Here is a 17,894-nt window from a genome sequence, read left to right as displayed (position 1 = left end):
AAGGGGGAGGAAGGGGGAGGAGGGGGAAGAGCAGGAGGAGGAGGAAGGAGGAGGTGGAATTATTCTTTTTTGGTTTTTATTACAGTAAAGATGATGCACATGGCAGCCACAGTTGCCTAAGCCAGGCCAGGCAGGCTTGCCTTGGGGGGGCATGACCCCCCCGCCCCCTCCCGCCCCACTCACAAGTTGTGCAGCTCATTTTCCATGTATGTGTCCAGGGAGGAGAATGACTATTCCAAGAAATGACGTATACCTTAATGAAGAATTGTGCCAGCCCACGAACCAGTCTCCCTGCTTCTTCCTCCCTTTAGGGAGGGAGCAGCAACTGTGGTGGCCTGGCCGTGGGGTCTCCCTGTGTGACAGGAAGCACCTGGTGGCCTCACACTGTCACTGCCTGGCTCACTCTCAATGCCACCCCCCCCCCCCCGTTTTCTGCCATTGGATTTGAACTCAGAGCCTTGCACTTGCTGGGCAGTTGCACGAGAGCTGCACCGCAGTCCTTTCCCAAACCACCCGAGACCCTGGACCCCCAGATGCCATCCTGCCACCCGCTTTCTTTGTCTCTCTGTAGATGGAGAGCTTCCCGGAGCCGGCCAACTCCACCCGGGGCCAGTACTTCGTCCTCCTGGGCCTGGCCGCCCGGCCCCGCCTCAGGGCCGCGCTGTTCCCCGTCTTCCTGGCCCTCTACCTGCTGACGCTCCTGGAGAACGGGCTCCTCGCCTGCCTGGCGGGCGCCCACCCCGAGCTCCGCAAGCCCATGTACTTCTTCCTGGCCAACCTCAGCTGCCTGGAGATGAGCTACGTGTCGGTCACCTCGCCCACGCTGCTGCTGGGGCTGCGGGCCGGGCCCCTCCGCGTCCCCTTCGCCGCCTGCCTGGCCCAGCTCTTCTTCTTCATCACCTTCCTCTGCACCAAGTGCTCGCTGCTGGCCTCCATGGCCTACGACCGCTACGTGGCCATCTGCCGCCCCCTGCACTACCCCCTGCTCATGCGGCCCTGGGTCTGCCTGGCCCTGGCCGCGGCCTCCTGGCTGGGGGCGCTGGCCGTCGCCGTGGTCAGGACCGCGTGCATGGCCAGCCTGTCCTACTGCGGCCCCCACGTCCTCAACCACTTCTTCTGTGACGTCTCCCCGCTGCTCCGCCTGTCGTGCACCCGCGTGGCGCTCGTGGAGCTGCTGGACCTCACCTCTGCCCTCGTCATCCTCTGGGGGTCCCTTCTGGTGGCCGTGGCCTCCTACGTGGCCATCGGCCGGGCGGTGCTGCGCATGCCGTCGGCCGCAGCCTGGCGCAAGGCCTTCTCCACCTGCGCCTCGCATCTGGCGGTCCTGGGCGCCTTCTACTCCGTGGTGCTCCTTGCGTACTCCTGGCCCGGCCTCCTCAAGTCCACGGACCTCAGCAAGGTGCTGTCGGTCCTGTACTCGGTGATCACGCCTGCGTGCAGCCCGGTGGTCTACGGCCTGCGGAGCCGAGAGGTCCGGGCGGTGCTGCGGGGAGCCCGTGAGCCCTGAGCCGCCGCAGCCGGGGTGACGGTGGATGGGGGGGGCGGGGGTCAGGGCCCAGGGGGGACAGGGGAGGAGGCTCCAGTCCCTCCCGACGGAGCCTGGCTGAGGCGAAGGCCAGAAGTCGTCCACTGGGAAATGAACCTGAGCAAGGTGGACAGCCACTTTCTGGTGACCTGCAAGGCCACTGGCCACCCGTGTCACCGGTGAGTGTGCGAGAGGGCTGGCACCCCCCCAGTGCGTGCGTGTGTGTGGCTCTGCCTGGCTCTGCATGGCTCCATGCCCAGAACCCAGGCACCGAGTGACCATTGGAAAACTGTGGCATTTGAGGTCCACGCTGCTTTGGGCAAATGCCTGGAGTAGTCAGTCAAGGAGTCACCGCGGCAAGGGAGGCTCATGTGGGCCCATGGCTGGCGAGGACAGACACACAGCTGGGCTGGGAGGCGGGAGTGAGTTTCCCTGAGCTCCCACGCACGCACCGCAGAAGGGCAGGCCGCCATCACCAGAATTAAACCACCGCAAACGGATGCAACTGCAAGCTATGACGAGGGACGAGGCGGCAGCCGGCTCAAACACCGCCTGGTGTTTTAATTCACATGTGGAACCTGGACCCCAAAGACAGGCACGCACGGTGGTACAGACCCGTATGTGGAATCTCACGGACTGGCACAGGGAGTGAAGCCGACCAGCGTGGGGGGAGGAAGAAGAGAGGGTGAAGGAATGCCACCACAGCCTCTGGAGGGAGCAGCGGTGGACTGGAGGGAGGGGTCTCCGTCGGGGGTCTGCGAGGGCGGCCTGACAGGGGTGTCAAGGGAGTTGGTTGGCAGCTATGAAGACAGAACAAGGAAGCCGGAGGCACGTGCTTGGGCGGGGCGCCGGCACGAGAATGTAGCAACACGGTTTCCTGTGGCACCAACGACCCTGGCAAAACTGGCGTGGCAGTGGGCACAGTCGCACACCCAGAGTCTGGAGGAGGGGCAGCGAGCGGAGGCCGGAGAGCCCTGAGGAGTCTCAGCCACTTCCTCCCCCGAAAGCCCTGCCTGGCCTGTGGGGTCTCTGGAGAGAGTGGTCTGGGGTACAAGCGACATTGACAGTGACTTCTAATTTTTTTTTTAATGGGTGCCATGAAATGTCCTGATTTTGTCGTGGTGACAATCACAAAACTCTGAAGTTACTGGAAAAATAAGTCACTGAACCTGGCATTTAAACAGGTGAAAACCTGCAGCCTGTGACTCCTATCTCAATGATAGGCAGGGCCCCGGGGTCGGGGCTGCCATCCAGGTCGGGTGGTGGCTCAGGGCTGCAGTTCCAGGCTGGCCCAGGCAGAGAGTCAGAGATGACCCCCCCCAATCAAACCAAGGGCTGGGGCCCCAGTGTGGGCTCTTAACCCAGCCTGGGAGGCACGAAGAGGAGGAGCATCGTCCATGCCAGAGCGCTGGACACATGGCTCAAGTGCCACCCCAGGGCTAGGTGACCGACACGTAGCTCATCTCCAGGCAGCTGAGGTTGGCCAGGAAGAAGTACCTGGGCTTGCGGAGCTCGGGGTGGGCGCCCGCCAGGAGCGTCAGCAGGTAGAGGGCCAGGAAGACGGGGAACAGCGCGGCCCTGAGGCCGGGCCGGGCGGCCAGGCCCAGGACGACGAAGTTCTGGCCCCGGGTGGGGTTGGCCGGCTCCGGGAAGCTCTCCATCTACAGAGAGACAAACAAAACCACCGTCAGGTCTCCTGTAGGTGCAGGCAGGTTACAGGACAAGGTCCATCGCGATGGGAGAAAGGAGTTGGTCACCGGAGCGATGCAGGGAAACGTTTACGTCCCTTGAAGTTAAGCTGAAGAACAGTGAAATTTACTGTGCGGCACGAGAGATCAGATACTTATTTTACATGGCAAGGTTTGGTCAATTTTTTTTTCTAGATACTTTTTTCCCTTTGTGTTTTCAGGTCTCATTATCCACTTGGGAGTTTTCTCTGAGCTCTAGGGGTGGGGGCAGATGGTCAGCCCTCTGGTCCTCTGCGGCTGTTCCTCTGACACCTCCTGAGAACCTCATTCCTGCCCCCCCCAGGGACCTTAATGACCAGGACATCGGGGGAGCCAGCAGAGCCCCTGCACCCTGGACTTTCTCCTGCACTCCAGGGTCCAGCTTTGGTTTGCTTCAGTTGGTTTGTGGCGGGGGTTGCAGGTGCCAGCGGCCATCCCTCCAGCAGGAGCCAGGAGCCCCCAGTGTCTCCAGAAGTGCTGGAAACCAGAAGTGGGGACCAGGACAGAGAAAACTGGAACTGTTTGTTGGGCTGGGATATGTCTTGCTGGCAAAGTATTTGCTCAGCAAGCATGAGGAGTGGCTCCCTGCAGGCTCCTGTGCAGGACACGTGGTCCCTGCTGGTGGCCCTGAGAGGGGAAGTGGAGGGAGCCGGGGAGGAGGGCGAGGGTCAGGCTGGCCTCTGTCCCCGTGAGGGGAGATTCCTCTCCCACAGGCCTCCATTGTCGCCAGGTTCTGCCTCCTCACAAGGCCCAGGGAGAGTCAGGCCCAGGCCCAAGTCAGGCTTTCCTTTGCCAAGCTGTAACCAATACAGAGCCTCGAGCAGGAGCGGCCATGGCCTGGTGATGGAAGCCAGGCACAGGACAAGTAGGAGGAGGGAATCTGAGACTGCTGGGCCCCAGACTCAGAAAGCAGCCAGAGGAGCCAGGGGCTGGGGTGGGGGTGTCCTGCGTGCTCCAGCCCCGCCTGAGCTCTGGAACCCTGCCCAGGCTGAGGTCATGTCCCCAGCTGCTGGACTAGTCCCTGGTCCTGACTGGCCGAGGCTGAAGTCATGTGCTCCCTCCCTTGACAGCCGACCCCCTCCACCCCTCCAACCCCAGCCTGGGCAGAGGAGGAGAACATGGATTCCAGGGAGCCCCACAAACACCAGCCCAGAAGATGTGTGTAGAGGAGGCCAGCGTCTCGGGGTCTGCTCTGTGGTGGGAGCCCCAGGAAGAAGGAAGAGGAGCGTGGACGGTGGGGAATCTCCGCCTGGGCCCCATCCAGGCAAATGGCTACCGCTGCATCTCAACATGCATGCCGGGCGTGGAGACAGGCAGGAGGCGGCATCAGAGCATCACAGTCCGAGGGTGACTGCAGCAAAAATGGCTGAAGTGACCTGAGTGCTTACCTGACAAGCACAGGGCCCCGAGGCCAAACCCAGCCCCCAGCAAGTTTTGCCCAGGCTCGCCTGGCACAGTCTGGCAGTGTCCTGTCCCTGTGGCTGGGATGACGGGCATGACCATGGCGCCCGGCCGTTTTTACTGTTGTGCTGCATTGTGGGGCCCTGGGCTTTGAACCTTGCACTGCCACTTGAGGCACACCCCAGCCCTTTTGTCGCTCGAGTTTATATATGTATATTTGCAATAGAGTCTCAGACTTCCGGCCCCCGTCCCGGCTGCACAGCTGAGATGACAGGCACAAAGCACCACGCTTGACTCATCTTCTCCCCGGCTGCCTTTGGACTGAGCCTCTGGATCTCCGCCTCGCCAGCAGCTGGGATGAGCAGTGGAGTCGCCCGCTGCACTCAGGGCCTGACAGTTTTGTCCCATTCCTCTCATGAGTAATGGCGTTGGGCCTAGCTTTCAGGTCCTGCATTTCAGGGCACCTTCTGAGCCTGCTCTAAGCATTTACTGATGTGTGACGGAGGTGGGGGAGAGAAGGGAGAGCTGGGGGCGAGGGAGTAGAACGTTTTTCTCCTTGTCCTGTACTGGGGCTTACTTCAAGCCTCCTGGCTGAGATTTTTTTGGTTGAGATATTTCCCCCCCTCTGCTGGTGCTCTATCACTTGAGCCATGCCCCTAGCCAGGCTTTCTGCTGGTGCTCTATCACTTGAGCCAGGCCCCTAGCCGGGCTTTCTGCTGGTGCTCTATCACTTGAGCCAGGCTTTTTGCTGGTTATTTTGAGAACAGGCCTTTCAGTGTCTCGTTGGGGCAGACTGGCACCCAGCGTCCATGCAGCTGTCCTGAGCAGGATGGGAAGGGCAGCAGGCCCTGCTTCCCAGAAAGCTATCAACATCTCAACACAGGGTGTGAGACAGGTTCCTAGTGCCAACGAGGGAATGAAGTGTGCCTAGAAAAGGAACAGTTGTGCTGAAGTTGGCCCTGTGGATGCTACCAGAGTTCAAGAGAACGCAAACAATACTTTCATGCATTGTTTTTTAATGAGGTAGGGAAATAAGAAGGTAAAAACTACTCTTAGCTACTAAACCAAACCCAAACCAATAAAAGGTGATCGGTAACAGCTTTACAATCTAAACGAACAGTACCAAGCAAGCACTTCCTGAATTCGTGTCTCAGAAGCCACCACGACTCTCAGCGCTTCCCTCTAAGGGAGTGCCTCGGTGGCTGGCTGCCCCCGGGACAGGGGCCTCGGGCAGTCCAGCCCTGCTCCTGATCTTCAGGAGACCTGGCAGAGATGCAGAGGTCCGAGCTCACCTCCTACACCACCAGTTGTTACAGCTCAGAGTTCCAAGAGCGCCTTGTCTTGGGTAGCAAGACAGACATTTTGTAAACTATGAGGTACTACGTAAATCTATTACACATTACACCAGCTCTGTGACAGAATCAGCCTAATGACACCTCAAAAATGTTTTTACCCTTCTGGTGTATTCTCTGTGATCTGAGGACAGCACACGCTAACTCTTCAGGTAAAGCCCGACTCCTCAGTACAAGCTTGCCCAGGCTCTCCAGTTCACCGACAGCACTGAAGGCCGAGGCTTGGTGGGTGGTTTCTGGGGATGGAACCGGCCTCGCCCAGGCCAGGTAAAGTGCTCTACAACTAAGCTACCTCCCCACCCAAGGCAGACGAATCTATTAGCTTCTTTCTCATGCCATCTGAATGCCTGTGTGACTACTGACGTGGGTACTGAATTCCCTGCTGCACAAGGTTTTCCCATGCTCTTAATTGCTTCTGGTAACACCACAGAAAAATCTTAAGTTATTATCCACGGGTAAGAAGACATATGTAAGGGCTTTCTCAAATGCAGGCCACTCCAAAGGTCTCTGCAGCATAAAGGCAAAGATGAGAGAAAAGTCTGCCCTCTGACTAGACAGCTTTCAGTTGGGATTGCAACTAAGTGTTTTCTCCTTAAAATGGAGCTGATAATGTTGAGTGAGGAAGGTGGCTAGGCTAAAACACCGTCCGCAGAGCCGGCACTGGTAAGTCTTGTCGTGTCTGTGAACCTGATAGTGCTGGGTGAGGTGGGAACTCCGACTGAAGACTTTGCCACAGTCGCAGCACTGGTGGACTTGCTCTTTGGCAGAGTCGCGCTTCCTCAAGTAGTGAATTAAGTACACCTTGTAGCAGGGCGGCCGGGGAGGGTGAGCTCTGGCTTTCTCGTGGGCTTCCAGGTGTTGAACAAGATGTGTCTCCTGGACGAAAGCTTTGCCACACTGGGAACACTCGTGGTAGGCATCCTGGCCGCCAGCGCTTTCCGGTCCACGGAGCTGTCCACGTGGGAGGTGGGTGTCTCCCCTCTTGCTGCAGCGAGTCTTCTGGTGTCTCGTGAGATGCGGCATGAGAAAGAAGGCCTCACCACAGCGAGCGCACTTGAAGGGCCTCACTCCGGTATGGATCGGCTCGTGTCTCCCAAGAGCCACCCTGGAGCTGAAAGTTCGCTGGCACACTTTACATCTGTGTTCCACAGGCGGGGGTCTGGATCTGATTACAGGAGGTATGCAGGCGGGGAGCTCCCTTCCTGAGAGGCTCGTTGACTGTTGGGCAAGATTAGAGGTGCTCTCAAACTCACCTGCGCCACGGCTTCTCTCCTGAGCTAGGGTCTCAGGGCCACTCACGGTTAGAAAACCCAGAGGCAGTGGCTTCTGGGCGTCCTGAGGACACTCTGGCAGGCTGCTGGGAGAAGCCCCTCCTGCACAGACAAACAGAAGCTGTTTACTTCCAGATGCCCCACTCCTGACCCCAGACGTAGACTTTGCTGTTGTCGGTTCTCCTCAGCTCAAGGCCACCTCCTTACCCTGGAGTCAGGCCCCACTTCCCATTTTCTAGAGGTTAACTGGAGTAAGAATCTCACCGACCTCTGTGCCTGGCCTGGCTTTGAACCTCCATCCTCAGATCTCAGCCTCCTGAGTAGCTAGGATGACAGGCGTGAGCCACGGCGCCTGGCTTACTTTTGTTTTTGTTGTTTTATAGAAGAAATAAGCTAGAAATAAGCTATTAGAAGTGGTGTTTTGAGAGTTTTCTTAGAACAAACTAAGGAAGAGTAAGAAAGGACAATAAGCAAGCAAGCAAGGGAAGAGCTAATCCGGTGGACTTTACGCTGCTAGATCCATAGCACTAGGAAACCAGAAAGACCCGATGCTGGGTTTATCCACATCTTCAAAGCATGTTTGACTGACCACTAACGTTCTGAACACCTAGCCTACCTGACTTAAAGCGGCTCATGGTCCGGTGGATTTGGGAGATGCTCCACACGTGACAACAGGTTTTCTCCCGCAGGACTCTCAGAACCATGAATTCCCATTCTGGATCTCAAGGAAGGGAGGTGTGGGCCAGGGGTGCAGGCCTGCACCTGTGAGCCAGGCTAACTAAAATGGAAGCCTGTGGAGGGGAAGACCAGGGGCCTTCCCTGGAAAACAACCACAAGGAAGGGAGAAAAGGGGGCCACCAGGGTTGGCTCAGGCAGTAGAGCATCTTCTAACAAGCACAGGGTCCCGAATGCAAACCCCAATGTGTGAACCTACAGAACTCTCTAAAACGGGCTTTGCCATGGGACATCTGAACAGAATGCCTGTGACTATGGTTATCTGGGGTTATTGAAGAAGCACTGGAAAGAAGAGGACAAAATCTCTTGCTCAGAATTAAGCAAAGAATGCTCTTTCCTTGGATCCTAGCCTCCCCTTCACCCAACTTCCCTGCCCAGTAACTAAGCTCTTCAGTGTTTTGACACGTCTGTTCTGCACTAGGCTCTCCCCACCAAATGGTCGTCAGAAGTCCGTAAGGAGGACTGCAATCAGACTAAGTCGACGGCAGGGACAGGGGCTGGGAATGGTGGCATCGAAACATTAGCGGAAGGGGTGGCCTTGGGGCTCTGCAGGCAGTGCCAAGGGTATGAAGGAAAGTGGCCGACACTGCATCATGAAAACACAGCCACGGGAAGCCAGAGACACGAGATGCTAATGGAAGGTCTATGAGAGATAAGGCAAAGAAGTGACTTTCTGGCCAAAATGTGAAGAAATCAGATGATGAGAAAAACCTATGATTGTAGCCGCCAAGAGAAAGGCACACACGAATGGAAGCACTGGAACTCGAGACCAAGGGACACCGACTGTCCTGGAGCCAGGCAAGGAAGGTCTGAAGACGGCTTCCTGACTCGGGTCTCTGCCACGCTCCCTCCCTGCCTGCAGTGGGCAGGGATCCCCATCCCGGGACCCCATTCTCTACCCCCTCACCTTGTGGCCATAGCTCGTCATCGCTCTCCTGCTTCACTGCTTGTGCTTCTTCTTCCAGGCGCGAGATAATGTCAGGTTTGGGGAACTGGCACCCTGTTGAGGAGGAAGACTTGTAACTTGGGGTTCAGCAGCTCCCAATCCTGGGTCCTTAGAATTTCCAAAAAATCTTCCAGACATAAAATGAAGCAATGGTTCTCAGCAGCCTCCCTCCCTCCCTCCGCAGACGCATGGTGACCCGTGGTGACGTGGGGGGCCGGCTTCCACCCCAGTGTTGGCCCTGGCAGCTGGGGTCGGGGGTTCCACATTCTCCAGTAACAGCCTCACCAAAGGAATGTCTGACGCCATGTGCTCACATGCCAGGTCTGAAATGCTGCGAGTCAGTAAAAACTGAGAGGCAGAGTAAGGGCGGAGCACTGGGCTCCGTGCTTGAGCACAGAACCTGACATGTCCCATCCAAAGGGGACGCTCCAGTCCCTCCCTCCCGTGATGGCCTCCTTCCCATGCCTCATTCCTCCTGTCCCAGACATCAGCCACCACAGCAACACCCGATCTTCACTGGTCTATGAGCCGACTCTCCCCTCCAAGAACCCAGGGATTCCATTACACGCGCAGGGGACGCAGGGCACGTCACACTCGGCACGGCTACGTGCCATTTGTAGTTAGCATTTAGTACGTTTGATACTTGTCCTTCATTCACCTTCCTTGTTAACCTAAAATGCACGTAAGTGGATGTATTATGCTGATCCCATAAAAGGAAATCAGTATCATGTGCAAAAACAAAACCAAACAAAAATCCTAGAGGGAATAAAACAACGGACGCAGAGCTGTTGACGTCTACGAAGCTTTTGTTGCCTGAGTCAAGTTCAGGCCCAAGCTCTACTCTCTTTGCTAAAGTGGCCAACTGACAAGAAGCAGGGACATGTGAACAGGCCACCCTGTTGCCAGGACTGGAAAGAAGAAGACTGCGGCGGCAGCGGCAGCAGCCACCGCCGCCGGGGTGGAGGGCCAGGCTGCAGAGCCACTCTACTCGCGGTCAAGTCCCTCATGGAAGCCTTCAGCTCCCTCATCTATAAAATGGCAATGGCAGTAGCAGTCACAGGAAGAGGCTCCCTCTCCTAGACCAGTATGGAGACGGAAGGAGCTAGGTTCTCAGAGCACCAAGGGTTGGCTATTCATTTGGTGCCTGCCCCTGACATGGGAAGCTGTGCCTACAATGGGCACACAGAAGAGCGGGCAGGTGGCTATTGACCCAGGCCCGCGGGCGAGCCAGCCCCTCACCCACAGCCAGGAGGCTCCGGTAGTTCTCCAGCATCACGTCCCGGTGCAGGGCCCGCTGAGCAGGAGTCAGGCAGCCCAGCTCCTCTGGCGCAAAGTCCACACACACATCCGCAAAGGTCACCTGATCCTAAGACGAGAAAAACTCCCAGTGGTTAACGCTGCTTACCCACAACAAGGCCGTGAATGAATGAGGAGGGGAAGGATCCCACACTCACCGAGGCCACAGAGGCGGGCTGAGTGCCTGCCGTGACGGCTTCATCCTGTTCTTGGTCCTCCGGTTCTTTCTTTACTTCGAGGACAGCGTCTGAAGCAGCAGGGCAAAGGCAGGTGAGGGGCTCGGTGACACCACAGGCCCGCGGTCAGAAGGAGGTCAGAGACCAGGAGCCCATCCTGGGTCCACCGTGCCACGGAGGGCTGGGGACAGCATGAGATCCTCCAGGGATCTCCCTGGAGCCCTGGGACCTTAGCTTATCAGAAGTAAGCCCACAACCTCCCACCCCAACCCAGGGCCCGGGAGCACGCAGTAGGGGAGGTTCAAAATCAGTGTGCCATGGTGGTTGGTTTATGGGAGATGAGTCTCATGGGGGCTTTCCTGCCCTGGCCGGCTTTGGCTTCTGTCCTCAGATCTCAGCCTCCTGAGTAGCTATGATGACAGTGCCATCTTTAAAATATATTATTGCAGTGTTATACAGGTATGGATTTTATTGTTCTCTTATGCTATAGATGCTGGAAATAACATTTTATTTTTATTCAAAGAACTATAAGGACTTACTGGCTTTCTTTTCCTATCCTTGAAATGCCCTCCTTAGTTGTAATCTAACAACTTAAGTTTCTGAGAGACCAATACATTTTGGCAGGCTGAACTAGACCTTATATTTCCCACATTTGAGTCTTTCTTGAGGCTCTCTTAAGGCTCCCTGTTGAGTTGAAAATTTAGCCACTCATATTTAAATATAATTCTTGTCTCTGAATGAGAACACTAAAACAAACATTTTACCAAAATTATTACTATACTAATAAATTACTATGTTAATATTACTATATTAATGCACCAACATATTAATTTTATGTTGATCCCAGTGTTTAGCCTAGATAGTAAATGTGGGAGAGGGCCCAAAGCTGATACTCTCAAAAGTAAAAAAGACATTAGGGGCCTGGGAGTTTGGCCTAGTGGTAGAGTGCTTGCCTAGCATGCACAAAGACCCGGGTTCAATTCCTCAGTACCACATACATAGAAAAAAGCTGGAAGTGATGCTGTGGCTCAAGTGGTAGAGCACTAGGCCTTGAGAAAGTCCAAGGACAGTGCTCAGGCCCTGAGTTCAAGCCCCAGGATTGGCCAAAAAAAAAAAAAAAAGACATTAGGGTAAAAACCAAACTCAAAATTTCATCCATTTCACACAAGACCAAGCAGAATAAACTAGATAAAGTTCATTCTTCCAGTCAACATATTTTATTAAGCTCCTATTGCTTGCCAAGCATAAACACAGACATAAAATAATCAGAAACCACTTGGTTTCTCCCTGCCTTACCTGTCTTTTCATGTGCCAGAGTGGATCCTGATGTCGCCAGGGTGCTTGCCTCTCCGCTGCTTTGGGGCTGTTCTGATCTCCAGACCTCTTCTGGCAGGGTGGCTGGAGCCTGCTCCATGAGCAGTTGCACTGGTGGCTGTTCTATGATGTGGATTTCTGGACTTAACCATTGCCAACAAGCCTGGAATTGGCTCATCACTTGGCACAGTCTTGTCACTAACCAACACTGAAAATGACTGAAGTTTGAATGCGATGCTATCAGAGCCTCCAGGGTTCCTGCACGGATGGTTTCAAGGTTCTCCTGTTGACAATGCTGAGGAACATGAGGATCTGTGGACGTATCGGAAAGCTCTGGTGTGCGTTGCATCGTTACAGCTGGACCCTCCTTGTGGGATGGAGGTATTTTCAAGGGCAGAATCCTGGAAGCCAATGAGCAGAGCCCTATGAGAAAAAGGGACAGCCAGAGGCCAGGACCTGCACACACAGATGGCCTACTGCTGTGGATGCAGGATACAACTTTCAAGTAAACTCTCATGTAAAGAGAGTTTCACATACATGCCTAAGTATATATCCCTGGATATTCATGTGCCACAGACAAAAATGATGCTTTCCCTCTAGTCTCAAGTCTAGAAAAGCCTTAGAGGTAGGAAGCATGTCAGAAATGGCACTGAAGGGGAAAGACTCATGCTGTTAGCCATGACGAATGCAACTAAGTTGATAAGAAATGGCTTTCATGTAAAAGCACAAATGAGTTAAAATATACAAAATGAGAAAAATGCAATATATACCTGTTATCCAATCACTACAAAGTACAAAGATCAGAACATGTGTGTGTATATATATATGTGTATATATATATAATTTATTTATTTATTTTTTGCCAGTCCCGGGCTTGAGGTCAGGGCCTGGACACTGTCCTTGACTTTTTTTTCATATATTTTTTATTGTAATTAATAGAAGGGTTACATGATATTTGCCAGATAGATGGTGTATTCCCATACATTGATACCCTTTCACATGTCTTAGTCCCCATTTCCCTCCCCCCCCCACCCCTCTGTCCTTGACTTTCTCAAGGCTAGAGCTCTACCACTTGAGCCTCAGCACCACTTCTGGCTTTTTCTATGTATGTGGTGTTGAGGAATTGAACCTGGGCCTTTGTGCATGCTAGGCAAGGACTCTAGGCCACACTCCCAGGCCCAATATATATAAATTATATAAAGAACTCATACAAACCAAAACAGCAAAAAAGGTAAAATGATCAAATTGGTATTATATGAAAGTTGTTATATGACCAATAAACAAGTATGACTCAACTTTGTTGTTTAACAGAAATGTACAGTGACATCATTAATGGCATAAAATTATGTACCTTGCAAGACATCCAAAAGGGAAGGGTAAACTAATATGAACTGTAAGATGATGAGGTCACAATAGAAGAGATGGTAATAAACTGCAATTCTAAAGAGAAAGCAGAGTATGATTCGTTGAAGAAACGAGGCCAAAAACACCCCCGCGTGATAGGGTTCTGGTTATCTCAGGAGGCAAACAAACCCAAACCCAAGTCATCATGGGGGGAAGAGGGCAAAGTCAGAGAAGCCCAGGAAGACAGCACCAAGAGGAGGCATGGAGACAGAACAGAAGAACCAGGGCTGAGACAGGAGGTGGGAGCACAGGGTAGGGGAGGCGGCCTGAGGGTGAGGGCCTGCTCTCAGCCCCGCCCAGGCCTCCCCCAAACCCCGCCCAGCTTCACCTCTGCTCAACCCAGCCTCAGGCCCGCCTAGGCCCAGCCCCACCCAGGCCTCCTCCAGCCCAGGCCTCAGTCCTGCCTAGGGCCCAAACCCCACCCAGGCCTCAGTCCCTCCTAGGGCCCAAACCCCACCCAGGCCTCAGTCCCTCCTAGGCCCCGAACCCCACCCCGGCTCAGTCCCTCCTAGGCCCCGAACCCCACCCGGCCTCAGTCCCTCCTAGGCCACCCGGGCCTCAGTCCCTCCTAGGCCCCGAACCCCACCCGGGCTCAGTCCCTCCTAGGCCCCGAACCCCACCCGGGCTCAGTCCCTCCTAGGCCCCGAACCCCACCCGGCCTCAGTCCCTCCTAGGCCCCGAACCCCACCCGGGCTCAGTCCCTCCTAGGCCCCGAACCCCACCCGGGCTCAGTCCCTCCTAGGCCCCGAACCCCACCCGGCCTCAGTCCCTCCTAGGCCCCGAACCCCACCCGGCCTCAGTCCCTCCTAGGCCCCGAACCCCACCCGGGCCTCAGTCCCTCCTAGGCCCCGGGCCCACCCGGGCCTCCCCCAGGCCCACCCGGGCCTCGCCTCCGTCCCGCCCTCCCTCCGTGCCTCCCCTCCGCGCCAGGCGCCCGGCCTGGCTGGGGCCTCGCCGGGGCCTGGCTGGGGCTGTCACCCTGTCAGCAGGGCCTCCCGGGCCTCTCAGCACGGCTCGCCGCCTCGCTGCAGGGCCCGCCGTGGCCTGACGAGCGAGGGAGGAGGAGAAGAGCGGCGGTTAAACCCGGGAGCATGCGCAGACCGCGCCCGCGCCGTGCCCTCCGCGCCGTGCCAGGCCCTTTCCGCCGGAAGTGCGGAGGCGGACGCGGCGTGGGCCTGGGGCCGCGGGCCTGCCGTGGGCTCGGGGTCTGCCGTGGGGTCTGCCGTGGGGTCTGCCGTGGGCTCGGGGTCTGCCGTGGGCTCGGGGTCTGCCGTGGGGCCTGCCGTGGGGCCTGCCGTGGGGCCTGCCGTGGGGTCTGCCGTGGGGCCTGCCGTGGGGTCTGCCGTGGGCTCGGGGTCTGCCGTGGGGTCTGCCGTGGGGCCTGCCGTGGGGTCTGCCGTGGGGTCTGCCGTGGGGCCTGCCGTGGGGTCTGCCGTGGGCTCGGGGTCTGCCGTGGGGCCTGCCGTGGGGTCTGCCGTGGGGTCTGCCGTGGGGTCTGCCGTGGGGCCTGCCGTGGGGTCTGCCGTGGGCTCGGGGTCTGCCGTGGGGCCTGCTGTGGGGCCTGCCGTGGGGTCTGCCGTGGGGTCTGCCGTGGGCTCGGGGTCTGCCGTGGGGCCTGCCGTGGGGCCTGCCGTGGGCTCGGGGTCTGCCGTGGGGTCTGCCGTGGGGCCTGCCGTGGGGCCTGCCGTGGGGTCTGCCGTGGGGTCTGCCGTGGGGTCTGCCGTGGGGCCTGCCGTGGGGCCTGCCGTGGGGTCTGCCGTGGGGCCTGCCGTGGGGTCTGCCGTGGAGTCTGCCGTGGGCTCGGGGTCTGCCGTGGGGCCTGCCGTGGGGCCTGCCGTGGGGTCTGCCGTGGAGTCTGCCGTGGGCTCGGGGTCTGCCGTGGGGCCTGCCGTGGGGCCTGCCGTGGGGTCTGCCGTGGGGCCTGCCGTGGGGTCTGCCGTGGGCTCGGGGTCTGCCGTGGGGCCTGCCGTGGGGCCTGCCGTGGGGCCTGCCGTGGGGTCTGCCGTGGGCTCGGGGTCTGCCGTGGGGTCTGCCGTGGGGCCTGCCGTGGGGCCTGCCGTGGGGCCTGCCGTGGGGTCTGCCGTGGGCTCGGGGTCTGCCGTGGGGTCTGCCGTGGGGCCTGCCGTGGGGTCTGCCGTGGGGCCTGCCGTGGGGCCTGCCGTGGGCTCGGGGTCTGCCGTGGGCTCGGGGCCTGCCGTGGGCTCGGGGTCTGCCGTGGGGCCTGCCATGGGCTCGGGGCCTGCCGTGGGCTCGGGGTCTGCCGTGGGCTCGGGGTCTGCCGTGGGCTCGGGGCCTGCCGTGGGGCCTGCCATGGGCTCGGGGCCTGCCGTGGGCTCGGGGTCTGCCGTGGGCTCGGGGCCTGCAGTGAACTCAAGGGGTGGGTCCTGCTGTGCGCTTAGGGCTTGGGTGTTGAGCCTTCCCTGCAGATCAAGGAATTAGATGAAGAAAACACCAGGCGTGGAATCTTGTGTCTGCATCTTGTGCTTCCTTACCTGTGTTTTTCACTACCTCCCTCCCCCCAATGTTCTCAAGAACTCTGGCCTGGGAATGTCCTCCTGAGGGGTCACCACACCTGGGGAGACGGAGTCCAGCCTCTGCCCTGGCCTTGCATCTTTCTCAATTGACACTTCCGTAACCCCTGCTACTTGGGAGGCGGAGGTAATAGCACTGATTCTTTTGTGTGTGTGTCGGTCATGGGACTTGAACTCGGCCTGGGTGTTGTCCCTGAGCTCTTCAGCTCCAGGCTACATCTCTATCCCTGAGCCACAGCGTCACTTCTGATTTTAAATAGAGATTAAATAGAGATGAGAGTCTCTTGGTCTTTAGTGCCTGGGCTGGCTTTGAACCGCGATCCTCAGATCTCAGCCTCCAGAGTAGCTAGGATGACAGACCTGAGCCACCACGCCCGCCTAAAGCAGACTTTTTAGACTTGAGGGAATGCTAAGTTCTTGGATATTAAGGAGACACCAAGCTTTTGAACTTGTAATTTTGACAAACATGACCCCCCCAACACACACACACACACACACACACACACACACACACACACACATATTTAACAACTCCAAACACATAAAATGGCTGAAAGAGGAGACTCAGATCTTATTTTTAACTTTATTTTTATTGGTGACACTATTACAGGTAGAACAACCACAACCATATTAATGAACTAAAAGCCTGTGCACAGAGACAAAATGAAGAAAATACGTCAAGATGTTAACCACAGTCTTTGGATGGTGAAAATATGGCGAGTTTCTCTTCTACACTGCCACAGCTCCAAGGTTTCTATAATGAACAGATACTGCATCTATAATGACATACATGGTAACAGAAGCAAACTACCAAACACTATGATGAAAACCACTCAGAGAACCCGAGGCAGTACAGCAAAGGGCAGTTCCACATCCAGCACACAGCGCGCTCTCAAGTCTTCTCCAGATTGCTACCTGCTTTTCACACGTATCCGTCTTATCACAGATCAAGGTGGAAACGCTCATTGTTGGGAGCAGAAGTGGATTCACTTCTTCCACTTTACTGAATTGCCCGGTTTTCTGTGAGCGTGTACTAAATTTGTAATGGAAAAACATACATAAAACTCATTTACCAAATGACCAAAGATTATTCTAGAAATTTGGAACAAAATATTTAACCATAATCCCACAACACGATTTTAATTGTTTTCCACATTTGTTTTTCATTTTAGATTAGACTTTAGACATATTTAACACTGTTGTAGTTACAAGGGTGTGCACTGACACAAAATGGAGGAATTACAATGATCCTAATGGTAATTGCTGGGTATTGGGGAATATGGATGGAGTTTTTACTTCCCTAAATTTGTTGTTTTCCAATTCCTCTGGATATGTAGGATGCTTGAAACAGTGACAGACATAATAAACACTGCTACTGGGACATAATTGTAAGGGAGAACATAAGATGAAATTATTGTCATAATTCCACAAGCATAATTGAACAAGTATCTTGAGTACACATTTTGACACAGCTGTAATCATAACATGGGCACAGAGACAAGAGTAAGATACTGAAGAGTCAGTCTGTCTTTGGATGGTGGGGGTATAGATAGTTTTTCCTCCACTTTTTTGTTTTCCAAGTGATTTATAATGAGTTCACATCATGTTCACGATGGAAATAAAACCATTAACTCTGTATTAACACTACCATGAGAGAACATTCAAGAAAGTTAAGAAAATAATGCTCGACTATATACCTACAACACAATAGCTTTTTTTTGACTATAAGCATACCTTTTTAAACAGTTATAATTGTAGTATAAATATAATTTTGTGTCCTGCTTTCTTCACTTACTATTCTGTAAATATATTTCCATTACTACATAACTCTTTGTGATTATCACTCATAAACAGCTGCAAGAGTTGAAGGATTCACTGACAACTGTTCTGCTGTTTGGCATTGACACTGTTCCTACACTTCCAGTCAAAGTTGGAACGGACACCCTAACCTCTTGACGAGCCCCCCCCCCCCCCCCCGGTCCATCCCAATGCAGTGAACCCACTGCCCCTGGTTTCCTGGATGTCCACGCCAACCTTGTGTCTTTCTATGCAGTGAACCCACTGCCCCTGGTTTCCATGCCAACCTTGTGTCTTTCTATGCCCTTCAACTTCTTCCAGACTGTGCAGGACACTGCTGGATTCGTTCTCACCAGCCTGGCTTTCCAGCCCCCTCCTTCCCCTCCTGGGCCTGGTGCCTGTGTGAGGACCCTCTTTGG

The 17,894-nt window shown here is 55.6% G+C and overlaps 2 protein-coding genes across 4 annotated transcripts; one reads left to right on the top strand and one right to left on the bottom strand.

Annotated features, from left to right (window-relative positions):
* Window positions 1-571: 571 nt before the first annotated feature.
* On the top strand, window positions 572-1,507 carry LOC150043356 (olfactory receptor 6Z7-like). Its single transcript, XM_090321929.1, has one exon. It carries the CDS (start codon window positions 572-574, stop codon window positions 1,505-1,507), a length of 936 nt encoding a protein of 311 aa, XP_090178055.1.
* Window positions 1,508-5,654: 4,147 nt separating this feature from the next.
* On the bottom strand, window positions 5,655-14,268 carry Zim2 (zinc finger imprinted 2). Of its 3 annotated transcripts, none has more exons than XM_090322034.1 (7): window positions 14,126-14,268; window positions 13,095-13,183; window positions 11,726-12,144; window positions 10,412-10,500; window positions 10,197-10,323; window positions 8,919-9,011; window positions 5,655-7,378 (listed from the first exon to the last, which is right to left on the bottom strand). In XM_090322034.1, the coding sequence occupies exons 3-7, from the start codon at window positions 12,090-12,092 to the stop codon at window positions 6,567-6,569; spliced, it is 1,488 nt and encodes a 495-aa protein (XP_090178160.1). In that variant the 5' UTR covers window positions 12,093-12,144; window positions 13,095-13,183; window positions 14,126-14,268; the 3' UTR covers window positions 5,655-6,566. The 3 variants fall into 3 exon arrangements, with proteins under 3 accessions (XP_090178160.1, XP_090178163.1, XP_090178162.1); XM_090322037.1 differs by lacking the exon at window positions 14,126-14,268 and adding an exon at window positions 14,062-14,119; XM_090322036.1 differs by lacking the exon at window positions 14,126-14,268 and having other exon boundaries at window positions 13,095-13,202.
* Between the last annotated feature and the right edge of the window lie 3,626 nt (window positions 14,269-17,894).

The sequence above is a fragment of the Megascapheus bottae genome, chromosome 31, assembly GCF_031878675.1.
Source record: "Megascapheus bottae isolate mThoBot1 chromosome 31, mThoBot2.hap1, whole genome shotgun sequence".
Taxonomy (NCBI): Eukaryota; Metazoa; Chordata; class Mammalia; order Rodentia; family Geomyidae; genus Megascapheus; species Megascapheus bottae.
This window is presented reverse-complemented; position numbering and strand designations above follow the sequence as displayed.